The 24,711-nt window shown below is 38.8% G+C and overlaps 1 protein-coding gene across 6 annotated transcripts in view; it reads right to left on the bottom strand.

Moving 5' to 3' along the window:
- SYNE2 (spectrin repeat containing nuclear envelope protein 2) overlaps positions 1–24,711 on the bottom strand; it is a 315,251-nt gene that overhangs the window by 106,082 nt on the left and 184,458 nt on the right. For 5 of the 6 annotated variants that reach the window (XM_078053796.1, XM_078053797.1, XM_078053799.1 and 2 more), the window contains exons 54-61: positions 23,428–23,583; positions 20,688–20,828; positions 18,652–18,834; positions 17,747–17,884; positions 11,128–11,313; positions 7,342–7,464; positions 5,459–5,641; positions 2,911–3,042 (exon numbers count right to left, since the gene is read on the bottom strand). In XM_078053796.1, coding sequence (XP_077909922.1) covers positions 2,911–3,042; positions 5,459–5,641; positions 7,342–7,464; positions 11,128–11,313; positions 17,747–17,884; positions 18,652–18,834; positions 20,688–20,828; positions 23,428–23,583 — 1,242 coding nt within the window. The remainder of the gene's footprint in view (positions 1–2,910; positions 3,043–5,458; positions 5,642–7,341; positions 7,465–11,127; positions 11,314–17,746; positions 17,885–18,651; positions 18,835–20,687; positions 20,829–23,427; positions 23,584–24,711) is intronic. The other variant, XM_078053800.1, reaches the window with a different exon arrangement.

The raw sequence follows: 24,711 nt of genomic DNA, 5'->3' as shown, positions 1-24,711 counted from the left end.
GTGAAGTGTAACTTACCACGGGAATGATGGACACATGATTCCAAGTTTTATAACATTACTTTAAAAATGTGTATGATTGGGGGCACCTGGGTGGCTCAGTTGGTTGGGCGACTGCCTTCAGCTCAGGTCATGATCCTGGAGTCCCGGGATCGAGTCCCACATCGGGCTCCCTGCTCAGCAGGGAGTCTGCTTCTCCCTCTGACCCTCCTCCCTCTCATGCTCTCTGTCTCTCATTCTCTCTCTCGCAAATAAATAAAATCTTAAAAAAAAAAAACTGTGTATGATTGGTGGGTGGGAATAAAATGTCTTCTATGTGGCAGAAGGGCCCTTGCCCACTGTCCGTCTAAGACAAATACAGAATTACAGAATCCTAGATTTGGAGGACATAGCAGGTGTCTAATCGAACATCCTCCTCTCTTAACCCCCCTGAAAGGCATCATTCCACCTCTGTCTGAGCCCTGCAGTGAGTGCTGCATCAGAAGACAACCTGCTCCTTATCAGCAAACCTTCCCGTACTGGGAAGGTTTTTTTTATTTCTAATATATTCCTCAAACCCCTGTTCATTTGTTCGTTCCTTCCTTCCTTCTTTCTTCCCATCCATCAATCCGTGCATCCTACAGACATTCACAGAATCATTCCCTTTCTTACAGAGAAGCCTACCATGTCTCTGCATGTAAGTGAGAGTTCTAAGGTCCAGGGAGGAATTTTCCAGGGCTGCAGGTAGCCAGTGACGGAGCACAGACCCAGACTCCCTGACACCCACCTCCAGAGCCCCTCTGCTACTGCACACATTCTGACACCAATAACCCTATTCTGTCTGAAGTGAAACTTCCCGTAATTGCTTTGGGAAATGAGAACTAAAGTAAATAGGAGTTGGCAGTGCTGTGTGTCCATTTTCAATAAACACTAAACTTCAGAGTTAAAATGCCTCCCAACAGACCTAATATGCCAGCCATTAGAATAACCCTAAGAGAAACAGCAGTTTGCACACCAAACTTATAGAGGCACAGTAGTTCTCAAAGTGGCATCTACAGAATCCCTGGGGGTTCCCACTCGGTGAGGTCAAGATCGTTTTCATAATAATACTAAAATGTTATCTGCCCTTTTTACTCTGCTGCCATTTTTCACTATAGGATGATGCCAAAGCAATGGTGGGTAAAACTACTTGCACTTCATATGAATCAAGGCAGGGACATCAACTATATTAGTTACTAGATTCTTCACTATCATGTGCTCAACTGTGAAAAAAAAAAAAGCCAGTTTGGCTTAAGAATATGCTTTTTTTTTTAAAGAATATTCTTGATAAAGAACATGCACTTTTAATATTCTGTGTGACAAGGTGGAAAGTACGCATAAAGCGCTTCTGCCGTGTGCCAAAGTATGATGATGGAGGAAAAGCTCTGTGTGGTTATTTAAGTTTTGAGCTGAACTACCCATTTTTTTCATAAAATGCTATTTTCACTTAGAAAAATACAGCTGCTAAGCTAGACAAATATAGAAATACTAACAGATTTTTCTGAAAAGATAAATGTTAATATTAACAAGTGTGAATTTTTTAATATCAACTACTGAAATGTTGACATATTTGGAGGATCTGTGTGGCTGGCGAAACAAAATTTTCCAAACAATCAAGCATGACATCATAAAACCATGCACAGTTAGAAGATCCATTCAAAGTACAAGTAGGCCAACGGGTCTTAATGCAAGAGCATGAAAGTTCATTGACATGGATTTGGATTCCATTTAACAACAAACCTGTGAGTAACTTCTACTTATCGGAGTTTAGTTTCAAAGAATGTCGACAATTTTTCAAAAAGGTTATTAAAATATTCCTTTCTTTTCCAAGTACATCTTGTTGAGAGGTTGGGTTGTTTTTATATACTTCAAACACAACTACATACCTCAACAGATGGAATGCAGAAGCCGATGAGAATCTAGTTGTCTTCTACCAAGCCAGACATTTAAGAGATTTGCAAGAATGTAAAACAAGGTCACTCCTCTCACTACATTTGCTTTTGGAAATTGTAACTTCTTCCATAAAAATACGTTATTTCTATCAATATGTAATGGGTTTATCATTGTTATTTTAAAATAAACTAAATTATTTTTACATGTTTGAGTTCTCATTTCTTTCTATATCAGTAGATATGATTCATATAAACCAAAGCTCTTTAGGGTCCTCATATTTTTTAATGTGATGGGAAATTTAACAGATTTGCAATACTGAGTCTTTAATGTTGAGTCTGCCTTACTGAGTCCACCACCTAATAGGTGTGTGCCCTTAGACCCCTCTCTGTAAGTAATTTGCTTTAGACCTCACAGCTAGCAAGTGTCATAACCCGGTTTTGAATACCATAGCATTCACCTGCCCAAATCAACTTCATAGTAGGATAAATGCAGCTCTTTACAATGCTTGGCACACAATCAGGTTTTTTTGTTATAGAAATACTAATTCGAAAACAAAGACTAAATTAAAAACAAAAAACAAAAAACCCTAGCAGTAGAGGGTTAATATGCACACCACTGTAACTGGGTCCACAGGATATTGCTAATTATGGCATATGGAAATACTACTTAGTGTATGAAACTCTTCATTACAACAGGGTTCAGGGTGTTTACCTGTAAAGCCCAGCCCGCCCACCCTGCCTGGCCCCTATCTCAGAAAGCGAGGTGGAAAATCAGGTTGTCCAAATATCCTGTGTTACATCAGCTTCTTCGGTGGCAGAGCAAATTCAGACCCAAATGCACCTCTTTTATGAAATCGGAATGGAAAGTGAATATACACATAATATACCTTCAGTTGGAAGAAAGGAGGAAACACACTGTACCATCCCAGAGGCTTCTAGACACCAATGGCTTAGTAAGCAATTGCTGAATGAACTACAGGGCAAATAAATTAAAGAGACATACCTGTACATGTGTCGGGTTGGCAGCTTGGTCTGGTGACAGACGTTCATGGGAGAACTCAGCTGAATAATTATTTAAGATCTGCTTCAAATTTTCTATGTCTTCATTGCATTCATCGGTCTGTTTTATGACGATCTATAAAAGAGCCCCCGCCCCAAAGAAGAATCTTTGTCATAATCTAAGGACTAGATTCATGGATTACTTCCAACATCTATCCCCACCACAAGTTTCAATCAATTACAACAAATACACACCCACATAGGTTGCAGTAGAAAATGGAAGCCTAAATACAGAGAGGAATGTTCATAGAGCTGGCACCTGACTTTCTTGCTCTACTAGATGCCAGGACACCTCGGGCAGCGCTTGGAGTACAAGCATAATAAGACATGCCTTTGCTCGTAAGTCTAGTGGGCTTATTCTGGGAAGCATTTGATGGCATGTTAACATAAAGTTGCCAAGTTTTATGAAACTACTGATATGTCGTACATGCTCTTTTAATGCATGCTCGATGTGATGCTTTCCACATAGAAAGGTGACATCACTGATTCAGAGCAGAAAGGGCATGTGATCTGACAGATGATAAGTTTTCCCATTCCAGCCACATCCTCACCCGGTAACCCTTGGGATCAGTGATGTACATTTTATGAGTAAGAGGCTGAGGGTTCAAGAGCAGTCTGAGTTGGCAGGAGGAAAAGGCAAAATTAACCAGAAAAACACATTGAATCTAGTGTTAAGGAAGTAGTGAAGCTCAAACCTATTTGTGGACTAAGCTGTATGATCAAAGTATGATAGAAAGATAAAGAAAGTATATATATATATAAAAAGATAAAGTATGCTACACAATGAAGCAAAATGCCTTTTAAAACTTCAAAGTTTCTGGCCAACATAGAATTCTTCCTTGTATTTTCTTTAATATTTAATCATAATTTTAGCTGTGGGCTGGAAATAAGTAACTAGGTTCACTGCACACACCTGTTCCCCAACCCTCAATAATGAGCTACATTCTATTACCCACTGCCCTCCCCAAAGTAATTTGTCTTGTTTTCCATAATGAGGGCACTTACAATATCCAAAATAGAAATTAAAAGAAATGTACCATACTCTAATGATTTTCATTACCACTGGCTTACTTAATTTTGAAATATATGAGATGACATCTGATTTCCACTTACATAATAACATGGAAAATTTAAGCAGCACAGTTTGAGACCTAACTTGGCACAAAATATAATTTCTTCTTCTATTTCCCCCTTCTCATCCTGTGAAGAAGCCACTTTAAAGCATAGTTACAACTGTTATTTTCTTTTCCTGACCAGGAAACCAATAAAGCACATACACACACAAAAAAAAAAGATTAAAAAGGATAGATCAAATTTGTATCTCTGTTTTCTTCTCTTTATCGTATTAAAAAGTAGTACACAGAGTACCTGATCTTTTTTCTCCCTGTGGTTGTTAGGAAATGACATCTGCTGATCAGTAGCCAGGACAGAGAGATTCTATGAGCTAAGACTCAAACCAGAGGTTACAATATCTTCAAATCTTAGGAGAACACAGAGTAGCCAGCTAAATGGGAATGAAATTCAAGAGGGACAATGAGCAGCTTTCTCCCCTAAAATCAGGTGGTGGTTGGGAAGGAGGGGAAAAAAATAACCTTTCTCCTACCCCAACCCATCTAATAAGGAAAAACCAGTGGGTGGTGGGAGGATGGGGTGGGACCTACCAATGGAGTTGAAAAGTCTGTGGAATTTAAGGCTCTTTCAGGAACTTTCTGTTCTTGTGAAAGTGGTTGTTAATCTAGGAATGCAAACCAAAGAAAAATGTAATTTCTATCTAATAATGATTCCTGACCTGGGCCTGGAGATCAATCAAAACATAAGAATTAAAAAAAAAAAAAAAAACCCTCTGTGGAGAGGATGAAAGATGCTATCAGTTAGAAGAAAGAGACCCTGATATGGAGAATGAATGATACCAGGAGTCTAGAAACTCAAATTCTTGTCTTATTTGCACACAAATTAATCTGGACACAAGTTAACTCAGTGGTCTTTCAGCAAGTCATCTAACCTTCTGACTCTTGTCTCCTTTTATGTAAAAAAAAGTTGGCAAGGTGCCAACTCTATCTGTACCACATGTTGGAGAGTAAAATGAGATGATTAATAGGAAAGTTACTGAAATGTATAGAGAGATTATTATGGTGCTGGTTACTGTAAGGGTCTCAGGAGATTATACTGCTCAGGTTCGAATCTCTCCCCATAGCATTTACTCGTGGAGTTCTTCAATAATCACAGGATGGAATCAAACAGATCATAACTATGCTTTAGTGCTTTCGACCGAACAAGAGTAAGAACTGAGAATTTGAGCAATAAGATACTCTCTTTTATCAAATGTCACCTCTTGGATAATAATACTGGAAGAGACCAAGAGGAATCAACAAAGGCAGCATCTAACAGTCATGGGACTCTCACTGACCCAACCATTAAAACCGAAAACAAAACCAGCTTTTGCCAAACATTTTCAGCCTATAAGTTGGCTGTCATCATCATAAACTGCTCACCTTTAATAATTCATTTTGTTCCTGAGTCACATTTTCCAACAGTTTTATATCTTGTAAAAGCTGATTTGTCCGCTGAAACACAGGTAGAGGTTTCATTCCTGTCTGGGGCCACCGCAGTTCCACTTGGTAAGACACGAGTTCAGCAATGGCTTTCTTCATGGGACGGATGTTTTCAAGTATGACCTTAATTGTATCAGATAAGCATGGTACATAAATGAAAAGAAATGGCCACTGCTGAGTCTGTTCAAAGTTAAAATACTGTATGATTTAGTCTTTAATCTATAGTTTTGATTTTTAAAGCATTTCCTTGGCTCAGACTGAAAAGAACTCTCAGATCACTTGTGACTGGATGGCTAAAGGTCTCAGGAAAGAAGGCCTGAGGCAAGAGTAACCCATCAGCGCTAGGTTCTTTTTTTTTTTTATTTTTATTTTATTTTATTTTTTTTAATTTTTTTATTGTTATGTTAATCCCCATACATTACATCAGTAGTTTTAGATATAGTGTTCCATGATTCATTGTTTGTGCATAACACCCAGTGCTCCATGCAGAACGTGCCCTCCTCAATACCCATCACCAGGCCAACCCATCCTCCCACCCCCCCTCCCCTCTAGAACCCTCAGTTTGTTCTTCAGAGTCCATCGTCTCTCATGGTTCATCTACCCCTCCGATTTCCCCCCCTCCTGCTATCTTCTTCTTTTTTTTTCTTAACATATATTGCATTATTTGTTTCAGAGGTACAGATCTGTGATTCAACAGTCTTGCACAATTCACAGCGCTTACCAGAACACATACCCTCCCCAGTGTCCATCACCCAGCCACCCCATCCCTCCCACCCCACCCCCCACTCCAGCAACCCTCAGTTTGTTTCCTGAGATTAAGAATTCCTCATATCAGTGAGGTCATATGATACATGTCTTTCTCTGTTTGACTTATTTTCAGCACTAGGTTCTGCGTTTGGACCACCCTTGCCTTCCCTCTCTTCGCCCCGCCCCCCACTCTGCAGAACTGGTGCTTTGCTTTGTGTCACCAGGCAGTGAGCTGTCCAAGGGGCAAATACTACCTCTGACGTTCAGAGCCTCTGCGCCTAGCATGGGGCTTCCCACAGGAAGCTCTCAAAAAATGCTTCTTGAACGGTCCTGCCAAATTTCCGAAGTCCCAAAAATATAATTATATTTTGCTTGAATGACACCTGCTCCATCAAGCTCTGGATTTATATAATCCTGGGAGGTAGGTATCAGAACTTCCATGTCACAGTACGGAAATTGGGTGCACAGAAGTTAGAAGACCCAGAGGAGGTCAGACTGTAAAAGGCAGAACTGGGAGTAGAGTCCAGGCCTGCCTGATTCCAAAGCACGGGCTCCTAACCGCTAGGCTGACAGGGAATCAAGTCTGTATGCTGTTTAATATGTCCCAGATCCCGTGCTAGGGGCTCTGTATACACTGTAATTGTCCAGTACGATAACTACAATACCAATGTGCAGATATGAAAGAGAATCCAAGAAACGTTAACTAAATTGCTCAAAGTCACATAGCCCGTAAGCAGTGCAGTTGGGTCTAGAACGCAGTTCTCTTGACCTAGAGGCTCAAGCTCTTGAACTATTAAGCACTGGGAATTGACATGAAGGCAAAACTCCCAAAATTTGAAGTTTTCAGAAGAAAAAGCAAAACAAAACAAAAAAACCTATAGGAAAATTCTTTTTACACATAGTACTGTATGATCTAAAACATGATATTTATTGTCATTCCTATCTATTTCCCAACTTTATTTTGCTATTATTCTAGCAAGACTAAGTACTTTTTATCGCATCATATTATTACATATTTAAAAATAAACATAATTATTATAAGAAAATGTTTTTAATAATGATCCATGCTTCCTTACCTCCCCATGCTTAAGATGTTCTTCCGGTGAAAAATCAAATATTTCTTTTGATAAGAGGATAGCTCTGATTTTTGAAACTTTTTTCTCTATTGATTTTACTTCAGTTTCAATAGCAACCACATCCTAGAATTTCAGAAACAAAAACTCTCATGCAGTATATACTGTCTGTTAATAATCCATAAAACACAACTTATTGCTATGTATTCTATTCTCCTATTTAATAAAAAATGCCACTTATAGTTCTTAAAAATTAACCAAGTCTATCTTCAACAAATGGTGTTGGGAAAACTGGACAGCTACATGCAAAAGAATGAAACTGGACCACATCCTTATAATATACACAAAAATAAACTCAAAATGGATTAAAGACCTAAATGTGAAATATGAAACCATAAAAATCCTAGAGGAGAACAAGGTAGTGACTTCTTTGACATTGGCCGTAACATCTCTCTAGATATGTCTCCTGAGGCAAGGGAAACAAAAGCAAAAATAAACCACTGGGTCTACATCAAGATAAAAAGCTTCTGCACAGCAAAAGAAACAATCAACAAAACTAAAAGGCATCCTATGGAATGGGAGAAAATATGTGCAAATGACATATCCAATAAAGGGTTAGTACCCAAACTATATAAAGAACTTATACAGTTCAACACCAAAAAATCCAAATAATCCAATCAAAAATGGGAAGAAGACGTGAACAGACATTTCACCAAAGAAGACATACAGATGGCCAACAGACACATGAAAAGATGCTCAACATCACTCATCATCAAGGAAATGCAAATCAAAACCACAATGAGATATCACCTCACATCTGTCAAAATGGCTAAAGTAAAAAACACAAGAAACAAGGGTTGGCAAGCATGTGGAGAGAAAGGAAATGTGTGCTGTTGGTGGGAATGCAAACTGGTGCAGCCACTGTGGAAAACAGTCTGGAGGATCCTCAAAAATTAAAAATGGAATTACCATGTGATCCAGTAATTCCACTAGTGGTAAAGAATACAAAACTAATTTGAAGAGATACAGCACCCCTATGTTTATTGCAGCATTACTTACAATAGACAAATTATGGAAGCAACCTAAGTGTCCATCGATAGATGAGTGGACAAAGAAGATGTGGGGTATATATATATAATGGGATATTACTTAGCCATAAAAAAGAATGAAATCTTGTCATTTACAACAAGATGGATGGAACTAGAGAGTATAATGCTAAGTGAAATAAGTCAGTTAGAGAAAGACAAATACCATATGATTTCACTCATATGTGGAATTTAGAAAACAAAACAAATGAATAGAGAAAAAAAAGAAACAAACCAAAAACCAGACTTTTAACTATAGAGAACAAACTGATGGTTACCAGAAGGAAGGTGGGTGGGGGATGGGTGAAATAGGTGAAGAGGTTTAAGAGTACACTTATTGTGATGAGCACCGAGTAACGTACAGAATTGTTGAATCACTATATTGTATACCTGAAACTAATATAACACTATATGTTAACTATACTGGAATAAAAAAAAACTAACAAAGTGTACATAGATGTTGACTGCTTTTTTTTTTTTTTTTTTGAGAGAGAGAGTGAGCAAGAGAGAGCACAAGCAGGGTGAAGGGCAGAGGGAGAAGCAGACTCCCCACTGAGCAGGGAGCCTGACGTGGGACTTGATCCTGGGACTCTAGGACCATGACCTGAGCCGAAGGCAGATGCCCAACTGACTGAGCTAGCCAGGCACCCTGTTGATTGCTTTCAATGAAAAGGTCATTCTATTAATAGCATACCACACTATAAAGCATTGCTTATACCTTGTTGAGTTAAAACTTTTCATAAGGGAATTTTCAATTATTCACACTATGAGATCAAAAGTATTATGCATCTGAATCAATTTTTTAAAGTTTATTTGTATTTTTAGTAATTTCTATATCTAACATGGGGCTCAAACTCATGATCTCAAGATCAAGAGTTGGATGCTGTCCCAACTGAGCCAGCCAGGCACCCCTGAATCAATTTTTAAGTAAATTCTCAATATCTACGAACTCTTTAGATTTATCTTTGGAATGTGTTTAAACACTTAAATACAAGTGGGTCTAACATTTAAAAAAATTCTATCACTTTATGTAAAATGATAAAGTCACCCTTGGAAAACAAACACAAAAGGAGCTGGAAAAATTGACAGGATTTTCTTGCCAATACCCCAATGAACTATTGTCATGCAGAGTCACTAAATTACTTTATAACATCCTCAGATTAATTTATAAACAATAGATCACCTGTTTTAGTGGTTATTCTCTGATCAATGTCAACCTCTAGGACTTAGCCAAGAACCTTACAGTGAAAATGCTGCATTGTGCGCTATAAACCTACACACGGGCTACAGATCCCACGTGTGGAAGAATATGTGCTGTAAAACCATAAATGGATGAATACAGGGTACAAACCCTTCATATTGAAGTCCACTTGCACTGTAAGAAGGCCTTCAGACCTTTACTTAAGAGCTCAATGCAGAGGGGCGCCTGGGTGGCCCAGTCGGTTAAGCAGTTGCCTTTGGCTCAGGTCATGGTCCCAGGGTCCAGGATCGAGCCCCACATCAGGCTCCCTGCTCAGTGGGGAGTCTGCTTCTCCCTCTGCCTCTATCCCTGGCTTATGCTCTCTCTCTCTCTCTCTCTCAAATGAATAAATAAAATCTTTAAAAAAAAAAAAAAAAAAGAGCTTAATGCAGAGAGACACTGTAGTGACCAAAAGGTACAGCTAATAATGAAGGGGATAGGAAAAACTACATAGAAATAGACTGAGGGTTTCAAACTTAAGCAGTTTGGAGCCATTTAATATCAGATAAACGTAACTTTATAAGCAAATGAAACAATGAGTATAGCAACTTTGTAGTGATATCTCCAAGTTATGAAGAAAAGTTAAATTATATTGGAATTATTTTTTTGCATCTTATATTGAAAAAGATATAAGAAAGCATATATCAAAAATTGTAAAAGCATTTAAAAACCTTGGCATAAGCTTCAATAACCAAGAATGTTTAACAATGATTATTCCCTGAAGTTACATTAAGTGTGACGTAGGGAATGTAACTGAGAAACAAAAAGTAAATAATTAAGACTAATTGTACCTGCCTTTGCTATGTGACTTCATCCTTAAATAAATGCCTCACATGTTTCAAACTAAAACAAATAAAATTATTTAAAAATCCTGTGGCTGCCATACAGCAGCCCCACAGTAAATATTTGCTATTGGTGAATAAAGACTTGGGAGGTTATCTGTTTAACTCCCTCTTTGCTAATCTGTGCTTTTGTATCAATAATATCACCTCTCTGACAAAGAGAAAACAGTGAGTTTCTTTGATCAGGATTCTTTCCTTTAAATAGACCATTTCTGGACTGAGAATGGGGATATGTACCATGGGTTGCAAATTAAAGTAAAATATAATTCAAGAAATAAGAACATAGGGGCACCTGTGTGACTCAGTCGGTTAAGCATCTAACTCTTGGTTTTGGCTCAGGTCATGATGTCAGAGTTGTGAGATCGAGCCCCGTGCCAGGCTCCTTGCTCAGCATGGAGTGTGCTTGAGATTCTCTGCCACTCCCTCTCTCTCTGCCCCTCCCCCTACTCACTCACCCTAAAATAAATAAAATCTTAAAAAAAAAAAAAGAAATAACATAAATGAAAAACATACCAGACCAATGTCTTCATATAATTAGGAGTTGATTAGCAGTATAACTCTAATTTACTAAATGAAATATAAATTAAAAATAAGAAATCACATCTTTATAGTGCCAACTCACATCAGCCACCCGCTGAATCTGTGGAAGGCTTTCCATGATTTTTTGTTGTAAAGCTGCTACTTGACGACTTAACTCTTGTACGGACTTTGCTAAATCATCGGTTTCAAAAATTATTGACAAGTCTTCTAGATCCGAGAAAATTGAACGCAAAAGATTGTGTTTCTGTTCTGAATCTTCCAAAGCCATCTACACAGTGGAAAACAAGGGAAAAAAAGAGAGAACATCAAGATACTGAAACGAGTTGATTAAAATATAAATCAGAGAAAATTTTGTAATTATGTATCGTGATGTACTGTGATGATTTCACAATACGTGCAAATATCAAATCGTTACATTGTATACCTGCAACTCATATAATGTATGTCAATTATACCTTAGTAAAAAAAGTGTAAATCAAGGGCGCCTGGGTGGCTCAGTCAGTTAAGCATCTGCCTTCGGCTCAGGTCATGGTCCCAGGGTCCTGGGATGGAGTCCTGCATCAGGCTCCCTGCTCAGCAGGGAGCCTGGTTCTCCCTCTCCCTCTGCCCTGCTCATTCTCTCTCTCAAAAAAAAAAAAAAAAATCTTAAAAAAAAATAACACGTTCTTCATACTTTTAAAAAAATGTAAATCAGAGAAATTTTAAATTTGTCTCAATATTTCAAACTCCTATTCATATCATTTTTTTTATTTTAATAAAGATTGTATTTATTTATTTGACAGAGAGCAGGAGAGCAAGAGAAAGTACAAGCGGGGGAGCAGCAGAGGGAGAGGAAGATGCAGACTCCCCACTAAGCAGGGAGCCCGAAGCGGGGCTCGATCCCAGGACCCTGGGATCATGAACAGAGCCGGAGGCAGATGCTTAACTGACTGAGCCACCCAGGTGCCCCAACAACACTGGGTGGCTTTAGAGCAACTCCAGCAGCTATTTTATACCATGTAACCCTGCTCCTCCAGCCAACGGTGACAGAACCAGGAACACCTGACCTGTAGTCCATCCCTCTGTAATTTGAAATTAGGTCCAAGAAAGCCATTCGGGCTCTCTCTCATTGACTGGACTTGTACTTTTGGGAACATGAATTTGAGAGAAATAGGTAAATGAAGTGGGGATGGGAAATGAAGTGGCAATCCTGTGGCTTGTCAGTCCTGGTGCCACTGTCCTGGCAGGACATCCCACAGGATGCTACTGATCGCCCTGAGACATCCCTACGGCTCGAGTTGACCCGAATAACTTGGCACCAAAGGGACTCTACCTGATAAAACCAAATGAAAGTGAAAAACCTCCATTTTTATAATTTCTTAGACATTCTTCCTTATAATTTCTTTCTTTTTCTTTTAACAATTAAAATGTATTACCTTTCAAAATTAACATTTCAAAATATCTCAGCCACCAACTGGAAATGTTCAACCTGCTCATGTAGTCTTCAGGTAATTCCATAAAACATAATACGGTATGAGAAAGAACATCTGCTTAATTCAATTAGAATTCTAGTCATAAGTCTCTAAAACTTATAAGGTTATTCAGAATTTATATTGTCCTTATTCAAGATACTAGAAGAAGAAAACTTTATGGAAAACAAACCTTAAAACCAATGCTTTTTTTTACCAATAATACTATTTATAATAGCATTATAAACAAAATACTTAGGGATAAATTCAACAATTTATGTGTAAGACCTGTACACTGAAGATTATGAAACACTGCCGAGAGAAATTAAAAAAGACCAAAATAAAAAGATACATCATGTTCCTGGACTGGAATAGTCAATATGATTAAGATGTCAATTCTTGCCAAATTGATCAATACATTTAATGCAATCCACTCAAAATTCCAATAGGCCTGTGTCTATTGACAAACTGATTCCGAAACGCATATGGAACCGCAAAAGACCCAGATTAGCCAAAACAAATTTGAAAAAGAACTAGTTGTAGAATTTATGGGACCTGGTTTCAAGACTTACTCTAAAGCTATAGTAATCCAGACTCTGTCACATCAGTGAAAGGACACACAGATCAGCAGAACAGAAGAGAAAGCCTAGAATTAGACCCACATTGATTTTCAACAAGGCAGTTGATTTCATTTATTTTTTATTTTTTTATGTTTTTAAGATTTTATTTATTTATTTGACAGAGAAAGACACAGCGAGAGAAGGAACACAAGCAGGGGAAGTGGGAGAGGGAGAAGCAGGTTCCCCACCGAGCAGGGAGCCCGATGTGAGGCTCAATCCCAGGACCCTGGGATCATGACCCAAGCCGAAGGCAGACGCTTAGGGACTGAGCCACCCAGGCGCCCCAAGGCAGTTGATTTTAAATAAGGTACCAAAGTAATTCAATGGTGAGTCTTTTCAACAAATGGTGCTGGAACACTCAGAACCCATAGAAAAAAATGAACCTTCATACCATATTCAAAAACAAACCTGAAATTGATCTAAGAGTTAAAACTATAAAATTTCTAGAAGAAAAGGCAGGAGGAGACCCTTGTGACCCTGGGTTAGGTAAAGACTCCTTAGATACAACACAAAAGGCTATATGCCATAAAAGAAAAATATTGATAAATTGGACTCCATCAAATACCTAACATTTGCTCTCTGAAAGACAAGACTGAGAATGAAAAGGCAAGCCACAGACCAGGAGAATATTTGTAAATCATATATCTGATAAAGGGTTGGTTTTTAGAATATTTTATAAATAACATTTACAATTCAATAATAGACAAACAGCCCAATTAAAAAATTCAACAGACATATCACAAAGGAAGTATACAAATGACAAACACATAAGTAAATTACATTCAAATAAATAAGTAGTTACTCATAAAGAAAGGCCATTTAAACCATCCCATGAGATACCACCACATATCACTAGAATGGCTAAAATTTAAAAGACAGATACTATCAAGTGCAGATGAGAATATGGAGCAATTAGAACTCACATGGTCAGCGGGCTGAAAATGGTCCAGCCATTTTGGAAAACAATTTGACAGTTTCTTATTCAGTTAAATACTTACTATAAAAGCCAGCAATCATACTCCTAGGTATTTACCAAATGATATGACATGAAGACATACATCCACACAAAGATCTGTATATGAATGTTCACAGCAGCTTTGCTCACAGTAGCCTGTGATGGGGAGCTCCTAAGTGGACCCTCCTAATCCCCACCTCCTGATATCCATGCCCTTATAATCAGCTCCTTTGAAGGTAGGCTGGGCTTACTGATTTACTTGCTTATTTACTATTGGCTTTACTGATTTACGTACTGAGATGTCACTTCCAAGATTAGGTTATAAAAAGACTGTTTTTGTCCTGGGGGCTCCCTCTTTTAGATTGTTCATAGTGAGGGAAGTCAACTTCATGCCATGAGGCAGCCTTGTGGCAGAGGGCCACATGTCTGTACATGGAAGTACATCTTCTGAGGCCTGCTAATAGCCAAGTGAATGACCTTGGAAGTGCATCCTGTCTTTTCCCTCACCCAAACTGAGGCTTGACTGCATTCTTATGAGACCTTGAGCCAGAGGCACTCAGCTAAGCCATGCTTGAATTCCTGACCCACAGAAATGGAGGTAATCAATGTTTATTGTCTTAAGCTGCTAACCTAGCACAGCCCCAAACTTGAAACAAGCCAAATGTCCATTAACTGGTGAAGGGATTAACATATTGCATATTTCCATAAATGGGACACTACTCACCAAGCAAAAGAATGAACTATCTATAAACATTAACAACCTGGATGAATCTTGAAAACATTATGCCAAGTAAAAGAAGTCAGGTATAAAAGATACATATTGTATGATTCTATTTATAGGACATTGTGGAAAAGGCCAAACTATATTAATAGAAAACAGTGAGTGAGTGATTCATAGGGCTAAAGATTGGTGAAAGGGGACTGACTGCAGGAGACAGAGGAAACTTTTTGGGGTGATGGAGATGTCCTTTATATTGATGGTGGTGGTGGTTACACAATTGTATACCTTCATCAAAACTCGATGTCGCACACTTAAAATAGGTGTATTTTGGTGCACCTGGTGGGCTTAGTTGGTAGCACATGCAACTCTTAATCTTGGGGTCATGAGTTCAAGCCCCATATTGGGTATAGAGTTTACTTTAAAATATATATATAAAAAATAATAATAATAAAATAAAATAAAATAAAAAATATATATCTATATATGTATGTACATATATATACACACATATGATGTATTTTACTATATGTAAATTATACCTCGATGAAATTTATTAAAAAACAAGTTGTTTTTCTATTTTTACAATGACAATTTATGTTTCAACGATTCTTAATTACAACAGCCGTCTCTCTAGAATCATCTTTGGGTTATAAAAACCTATATTAACAAATACAATCCAGGTAGAAGGTTATAGTGCAATTAAAACAGAAATCTTGGGATGCCTGGGTGGCTCAGTTGGTTAAGCATCTCCTTTGGCTCAAGTCATGATCCCAGGGTCCTGGGATTGAGCCCCACATCGGGGTCCCTGCTCGGCAGGGAGCCTGCTTCTCCCTCTCCCTCTCCCTTTCCCTGCTGCTCTGCCTACTTGTGCTCTCTCTTTCTCTCTGTCAAATAAATAAAAACAAAATCTTTAAAAAAAAAAATCAATGCCTGGTAATGCTAGAAAAATAGAAAAGGATATCTTAAAAATAGGACAACTATTTTCAAAATAGGAAAAAATGGGAATTTCACATATAACTAGTTGTTTGAGACTTATTTCCCATTGGAGGATTTATGAGGATGCTTTCTGAGGTAAATCAAACTCCCTTTGTGCCTACTTCCTCTAGCTCATAAACTAGAGTTCCACTAAGTTCTAGTTCATAAACCAAGGCCAGCAAATTAGGATGTTCTGAACAGTTTAAGAGATACTTCTACACATTACATTTGTGTCAGTAGAAGGTAGCAAAAGTCTAGATGCTTTTGCCTGAGTTCACTCTTTTTTTAAAGATTCCATTTATTTATTTGACAGAGAGCGGGAGAGCATGAGCAGGGGGAGCGGCAGAGGGAGAGGGAGAACCAGGCTCCCCGCTGAGCAGAGAAGCCCAATGCGGGGCTCGATCCCAGGACCCTGATAACATGACCTGAGCTGAAGGCAGACACTTAACCGACTGAGCCAGCCAGGTACCTTTTGAGTTCATTCTTGACAAAAAATTTTTTTAACTCAGAACAAGCATCTGAGGAAAAGAGTATTAATTCCTCTTTTCTGTCTTTGCAAACTCCTTGAAAATGGTAAAAAATACAGGCAACTTAAAATAAAAGAGGACATGCTACGGGGACATGGAAAGCCAGCCCGAGAGGTGGGGGCAGAAATCACAGGCAAGGGGAAGAAAGAAACAAGTGGCTGAAAGACGGCATCTTTATAACAGTTACCACAAGGCAATCACAGGGCAAAAGGGGCCAACAAATCTCAAACATCAGGGAGGTATGAAGTCAGCTGTTCTCTTGGGAATATATTGTGCTAGTCTAAAGATATAAAAAGGAGCTGGATCAACGTTGAGGTCTGATTATTCTAAAAACTGTGATAGAATAAACCTTTTCCTAAGAGATTCTTTCTTATGGTTGAATAATATGAGAGAAGGAAATACGCCTTCACAGTAAAACTTAAGCCAATACTTGGCATCTGGAAGATCTCTTTTAGTCATGGCCCCAGGTAAGAAAATACCCTCATTTGTTTGGTCTTTGTAAACTAGCATGGAGACATCGGGCACCAAAATGACAGAATGTTTGGAATCACAGCATGCTGTAACTGGAAGGAACTATGGATTAGTTTTCTAATGCTGTGTAACTAATTGCCACAAACTTCGTGGCTTAAAATAAAACAAATGTATTATCTCCTAGTTTCCATGGCTCAAGAGTACAGGCATAGCTTAGGAGGGTCCTTGGTTATCAAAGGCTACCACAAGGTTGCGCAAGGTGCCATCTGGAGCACAGGTTTCTCTTCCAAGTTCACTTAGGTTGTTGGGAGAATTCAGTTGTACGGCTGAGATCTCAGTTTTCCTGCTGGCTACTGACTGGGGGGGTGGGGGGGTCACTCTCAGCTTCTAAAGGCTGCCTGAGGGTCCTGGCCCCTGGCCCTCCCCTAATATCGCAGCTTACTTCATCAAGCCAGCTGGAGAACTCTCCAGTGTGCTCTCAGGGAGTCTTATAATCATATAACCATGATTAATCATTTATTCAAGGGAGTGACTAACCCATTACCTTAGCCATATACTGTAACCTAATTAATAGAGTGGCTAATTCATCACATACTCTCCTATCCCTGCCTGCACTTAGCAGGACGGCGTTATACACTTGTGTACATCAGCGGACAGCAATATTGGGAGCCATCTTAGAATTCTGTTGACCAAAACCATCAACACCAATCACTGCAACATTCTTTCTTCACAGATAGGGGAAACTGAGGCCCACGGAGGAAAACAGTAAATTACCCAAGAGTCAGGACAGAAAGAACTAGATCCTGTCTCCAAAATTTCTGTCTAGAGCCTGCCACTCTTCCAAGCTTCCTTCTACCATCTGGCATGGTTGAAGATAAGGTTGTTTTTCGGGAAAGAAGGGGAAAAAGCACCACGATAGTCAGCTAGACCACGAACCATTATGTAGATTCTAGGACCCTCAGGGAACGCAGAAAGAACACTCACCTGAAGGGTGCTGGCGTGCTGACTCAGCGCCTTTGAAGAGTCATAGTCAGCAGGATTGGCCAGCAAACGGCCAGTATTTTCTATCCAAGCCTCAGTACTCCTCAAAAGGTCGTGATATTCCTCCATCTTAATTGTGGCCTGTGAAAGAGAGGCCGTAGCAAAGAGTCTGACACCTTCTCCTTGAGTCAAAGGAGTCTTGAATGAAGAATTTGTTACTGCTAATCAGGCCGTGCCTGGGGGGAGTCGCCCACACCCTCCAGGTTTTGACCTTTCTAACTTTTAAGACAAATAATCCTGACCATACATGGAAAGGACTTAAGAAGTTCTACCCTAATGCTATAGGTCTCAGTAACAGTTCCCAGGTAGCCTTGCAACTCGTCTGGTTCCCATTTTATGCTTCATTCTCAAAACTGGATTTGAGTTTTGTCCTCCCATACGAGGCCTTTTCCTCTAATATCCCAGTTCGTCTGGGCCTAGGCTCCTGCCTCGTTCTTGCTAGATCACATGTACAACTCACCCACCACGACCCCTACTTGGAAAGGTGGGAGACAGTATCTTGTTCCTGAATGACATTCTTTCTTGTGGCTGGCTCCCCTCAGGGATTCTTGAGATTGCCTGTCGGAAATGCCCATGACCTACTGGGAAGCCCAATGCTCAGCTGGACTCCTGCAGCAGTCTGGCTTCTGGACACTTGCTTCCGCCTGTCCAGGCAGACTTCCTGCTGGTGTCAGCTGTTAAATCTATCCTCCCGGTGCCCACCTGAACCTGTCGTGTGGCTCTAGCTTCAGTACCTTAAACTGGCAATTGAAGAGAAACTGGCGGTCTCTGAATATCTACTTTCATTTTGTTTCAAAGCCTTCTCAATACCACAAGCTAAGGGTAGTTATCACGTGTTACTCTCATACCTTATTTAACTGTGAGGTTCTAGATTCCGCTCTCTGTGAGACTTGCTGATACTGCTGGAAAGGAATCATCAAGTTATCCATCCATTCTTGAGCCTGTCCTGGATCCTGTTCAACAATGTCCTGCACTTCAGAATCCAGCTCATTTAGCTTGGAATGCCAGAGGTCTAGCTCGTCCCACATTTTCTGGAGAAGGAAATCATAGTCACTTTGAATGCAGAGGTCCTGACTCGTGTTAATTCCTAGTTTTTGCACCGTATTTGCACTTGTGAATGCTACCAAAACATCAAAGGCACGCTATTTCACTTATGCCCAGAAACCACTTGTGACCTAAATTGAAAAACACCTTTTCTGAGGTCTCTTAGTCTAACTGTATTCGTTTCAGGTACAGAATTAGCTGCAAGAGTGCAGAGAGACCTGGACATTTCCAGAGACAAATGACACCAAACAAGGTCAATATAACCCTACTCTTTCAAGAGTGATGAGGTAACATTATGTTATACCCGAATCTTTTTAGACCATATATATGTGTGTGTGTGTGTGTATTTAATCTAGAAAACAATTTCATTAAGTGTAAAAATAGGGGTGTGTGGGTGGCTCAGTTGGTTTTAGCTCAGGTCTTGATCTCAGGGTCTTGAGTTCAAGCCTGCACTGGGCTCCACATTGGACATGGAGCCTACTTTAAAAAAAAAAAAAGTATAAAAGTAAAACTAACAAAAAGTTTTGACTTAGGATTAATGCAGTGGGAAAAAATTTAGTGACTGCTTTTGGCTTCAAGAATCCAGTAGATTGGATTCAAACCTGGACTTGTATGGTCAGAGAAACTCTCAAAGGTAAAATATTTAATTCTTATTTAATATTTGCTTAAGAACCAAATTTTTAGAAATAGGAAAAATGTACTGGTTAAATTAGGTTCCTCTACTTATTAAGAATCAAGTGGCGCCTGGGTGGCTCAGTCATTAAGCGTCTGCCTTCGGCTTAGGTCATGATCCCAGGGTCCTGGGATCGAGCCCCGCATCGGGCTCCCTGCTCTGTGGGACGCCTGCTTCTCCCTCTCCCACTCCCCCTGCTTGTGTTCCTTCTCTCGCTGTGTCTCTCTCTGTCAAATAAACAAATAAAATCTTAAAAAAAAAAAAAAAAGAATCAAGATTTTGTCCAATGGTGAGGCATATTCTAACCTATTTTTAAAAGTCTCCATTCATATAAAATACTTCCTTAAAATTTAGATTAGAATAAGAATGCTTTCCACATGCTGAAGTTTACTAGGGAGTTAATGGTAGAAAATCATGCTTACATATAGTTTTACCTAACACTTGATTTCCTAAGATATTTTACAAGGAAAATAAATTTGGAATTTCTATTTTCCTGTTTCTCCTTGTAGTCTAAAGAAAAGCTGTTAATTCTATTCAAATCCTATTGAAATATATTTTTTAATCAAATACATTTCAGAAATGTTCTGTATTATATTCCCCATGTTAATCCACCTTAGAAAACAAAGACTCCAAGAAATGCTCAAACATAGAAACATGTTAGCTTTGTTTTTTATATATGATATTTATATATAATATTTTTTATATCAGTCTTCCCAGGATAAGGTCCTTACTCTCCTTTACTTGTGAAAAGGCTAGTTCACAACTGCAGGCTCTCAGGGGTTCAGGCATATTCCCACCATGGAAAAACTGAGAACAGTTCTTGGGGAGCCTGGATGGCTCAGTCAGTTAAGTGTCCGACACTTGGTTTCAGCTCAGGTCATGATCTCAGGGTTGTGAGGTTCTGTGCTGGGCATGGAGCCTGCTTGGGAGTCTCCCCCTCCCTCTCCCGCTGCCCCTACCCCCCCCCCCAAAAAAAAACCAACAACTGAGAACAGTTCTTAAATGCAACTTCCTCCACCAAGCTTCTGCAGGGGACACTCAGTAAGGGGGACCCAGTGGATCTGGATTAGGATCTCTGTGCTTTGGATTCATCCCATAGAGCACACCCTGAGGACTGAGGAACAGGAGGAACACCAAATGCAGAGGGAAATTAAAGGAGGGTGTTACCTTTTGAATTTCTTGAGCTTTCTCAATATTTTTGCTTTTCTGCTGCAGCATCTTTTCAACATTGTGAAGCCCATTGTTAATTTCCTCTATTTTCCTACTCATTGTATATGAGGGTGAACTTTTCAAAACTTCATTACTAATCTGTTACAATGAAAGAAAGACATATTTGGCTCACAGATGTCTTCAATACTCTAGCCACAGGTTCAGGTGGCAAAATGGATAGTCACACTGTTAGGCAATTTTATTTATAGGCTAGGGGGAACATCCCAAACCCTACTAGCTAATACGTTAATGAGAGAGTAGATTAGCAGACTAGGAAATGGTGCCTGTGCTGACTTGACCTTTTAAATCCAATCTAAAAAAAAAGGAAAATAAAATCAACAAACAAAAATGTGTTGAATGTAATCCACAGTTTGTACTACAGATCCGTGCGGAGTACAAACTACTGACTGTGCTGTCTGAGACATACCCCAATGGAGCAAATGATATGAAAAAATTCAAGGGGGATAAGTGTTCATCATACAGTCTCTCATTTTATGAGAAAGACCCCTGCACAGCACTGTATTCAATAAAACCTAACTTATTCTCAAGCGGACTTAAAAAAATCTAATTCCCACCGTAATATTCATTTGGGTGAAATAACCTAAAACTCGCTCTTCCTTGAGGATGCACAAAGCTTAGTTTTTCTCTGTGTGAATGTTTCTAGTATTATGTTTTCACAGCAATCAGAAATCTAGCTGCTAAACAGTGTAATTTTTTTATCTGAATGATTTTTTAAGAAAATAACTTGGGCTAGGAATGATAACAGATGAATGCTGACTATGTCATTTTTCAAATACCTGATTAGTTCTTGTTCTTGGTTTGTTTGATTTTTTTAAGGCTATGTTGATAAGGCTTTCTCCCAGCAGCTACTAAATAACCAAATAATAGTTTATGCTTGTGTATAATCCTTTAACCCTTTTAAAAACGACTATATCGGGGCGCCTGGGTGGCTCAGTCGTTAAGCGTCTGCCTTCGGCTCAGGTCATGATCCCAGGGTCCTGGGATCGAGTCCCACATGGGGCTCCCTGCTCCGCGGGAGGCCTGCTTCTCCCACTCCCACCCCTCCTGCTTATATTCCCTCTCTCACTGTGTCTCTCTCTGTCAAATAAATAAAATCTTTAAAAAAAAAAAAACCGACTATATCTGTATAACCATTAAGACTAAAACCTTTCAGTGCAGATAGTACACAGATGCAGAAACTAACCACAGGCTAATTGACTCGCTTAAGGTCACGAATCAAGGCGGCAGTTGAACTTGTCCTGAGAAGCCCTGAGTCACCAGACTCTGGAATCCCAGGCTCTTTTTCACATTTCAGGATGTTGATACTTTTATAAAATGTTTTTATTCCACAGACCATAACGCAGTCGAGATTTTTAGGAAAAAAAATTAATCCTATGTTAGTTTTTAAATTGCTGTAATAGCTTTTTATTGCTATGCAACAAATTACTACAAAGTGAAATTTTCTGATCCTTGGGGCAGTTATTCTCTTGGCAGAAAAGCATATAATTTAGGTACATTAGGAGAGACCATGATTTAGGAAAAGTAAGCAGCCCTCCGAATTACACCAAATGGTTCTGAGTCTGCCTGGATCCTCCAGATACATCTAACAATAAAAATCAGTTGCTATTTGTTACAAACATACAAGTTACCACTGAAACTTTCAACCCCTAAATTTAAAATTGATTTTGATTATTCCCTTTGTTAGGGATTTTCACATGAAGTATTCATGGAAACAAATTTAGCTGCTCTCAAAACCTTTAGTATTGTCTTAAAATCAATAGTGCATGATTCTTGAGAAAGCACCTCATAACAGTTTTTCTTGTGTGTTAAATCAACAAAATTTCTTAGAAATATATATTAGGAGCTTACATGTTTTCTCATGGGTCAGATTTTCCTGAGAAATCTGTCAAAGAAGTTAACTGAGTTTGAAATACGATTTTTTGTGTGTCTGTTTGCATTCAAAATCTATTGTATTAAGTTAGAGGTACCCCAGATTTCAAAAAGCAATACTAACTATAGAAATGATCCCTGAAAGCAATACAAAAGTCCTTCTGGACCAAATGGATGCTGGACCAAATAGAATTTTGTTCCGTTGGATGTAAGCTGCCTTTCTATAATCCAATAAATTTGTCTTGCTAAACTCCTGGGTCTCCAGTACTATGAAACATTTCCCACTCTTTCTTCCAATCTTCAGATTCATCCATTCGGGGAAAAAGATTTGCTCAGCTATGTTCTGTGAGAACTGTGTTGCCACCATCAAAAAGATAGTGTGTGTTAAATGCTATTCCTAGTGAGCTGTGAAATTTATATTCTTATTGTCCTTGGTTGCAATTTCAAAACATTCACAGGCAGTAAGTTTTAAAGCAAAGTATTATTCATGTCCAATATTTTAAAGTGATTCTCCAGTTAAAAAAAAAAAAGCCAAGTAAAAGCTAATCTATAATTCTACTTTTAAATGCAAGAGAAGAAAAGCTAAGCATCTTGACAACTAAAAATAAACACATTATCTAATTCTGTTATCTGTCACTTATTTAGAGCAATTTTATCTCCATAGTCAATACACAAAATTATCACTTATCTAAACTCTATAAAAACAGTCATAGCTGAAATCAGGGCAAATGAAAATGTGACATTACATGATCTTTTCTTTATACCCATTCAACTCATAAATAATAACACTAATACAAAGGATTATTACCTTCTCATCTATGTCTTCTAAAGCTTTTCTGCATTCTTCCACCTGGGAGTCAATCTCTGCAGGGACTAGGGTGTACATTTCAGAATACTTGATTCGCAGTTTTTCCATAATATTCTCAAAAGTTAGCTTCCCTTTCTTAAAAATGCTTTGAAGCTCCTAAAATCATCAAGAGAGTTTCAAATAGGCACAGAAAGGGGAAAAAGTTTAACTCTAAAAGTGAAAGCAGCTTTCCAGCACATCCTTATGATTTAAATGAGCACACTTTGCATGACAAAGCCTCACTACTGATACAAGCCGATTAAGGCCCGAGAGATACTCAGTTTGGTCAGATGATGCTTCCTAGTGTGTAAGAATTAAATTTGATACCTCTTCATAGTGTCAAACCATTGTCCTCAAAAGACATTACAACATCTCCTGCTTCTAAAGTACCTCTAGGATTTAACTATCTCCGTTGCAGTCTTGATCTAAAAAGCTCCAAGGAGCAAAAAAGTTTCAAAGAAGTTTTGTTGTTGTTGTTGTTATTAACTTGTTGCCATTTCTGCTTCTTCCTACATTATCATCACAATGATCAAGGCCACTAAAAGCCCTAGGCTTGAAGCACAAGTGTCTGCTTTCATGTAATTAGACAGCCCAGCAGAGCCGACTTCTTTCAAAAGGGAGGGTTCCAGTTCCCTGCAAAGAATGTGGGTTTTAGGAGATAAAAGAAACCTGAACAAATAGTCTATTGGCTGTGGCCTAGAAACAAAATCTGATCTACGTTCTCCTGCACTAATTATAAAGGAGAAACTCATTTGTTTGGGAAAGTTTCCCAAAGATCAAGTGGAAAAATACTTCTTGACTTTACTGTGGTTTTTTGGGGTTTGTTTTGTTTTTACAGTAGCTGTTCAGTAGCATTATTCGTGTTAATGGGTTGAGTCACCGCACTGAAGAATGATTACAATTTGAATGACTCCATGATGTGTCACTGTTTTCTTTTTCTTAACCCTCAGCGAAAACAAATCTAGAGATGGAAAGTTAGAGAACAATGCCATTCAGACAAAGGTGGAGTTTGAAGTATAGTGCCATCCTGTTTTATCTAGACCTAGTCAGAGTATAGGTCTTCATTCAGAGCTACACACAGATAACTTCCCCCTGGTGAGGGAGAGTAAGTTCCCTCTATCAACACTGAGCTCTGATTAACAACAGCGCGTGACTCTGGAGTAAACTTCCAATTGCCGGTTTTGCTTGTTACCATTGGGCCGGAATCATTCTTAAAAAATGAGGTCCCAAATAACACAGGAGGAT

Source organism: Halichoerus grypus, chromosome 8, assembly GCF_964656455.1.
Source record: "Halichoerus grypus chromosome 8, mHalGry1.hap1.1, whole genome shotgun sequence".
NCBI lineage: Eukaryota > Metazoa > Chordata > Mammalia > Carnivora > Phocidae > Halichoerus > Halichoerus grypus.
This window is presented reverse-complemented; position numbering and strand designations above follow the sequence as displayed.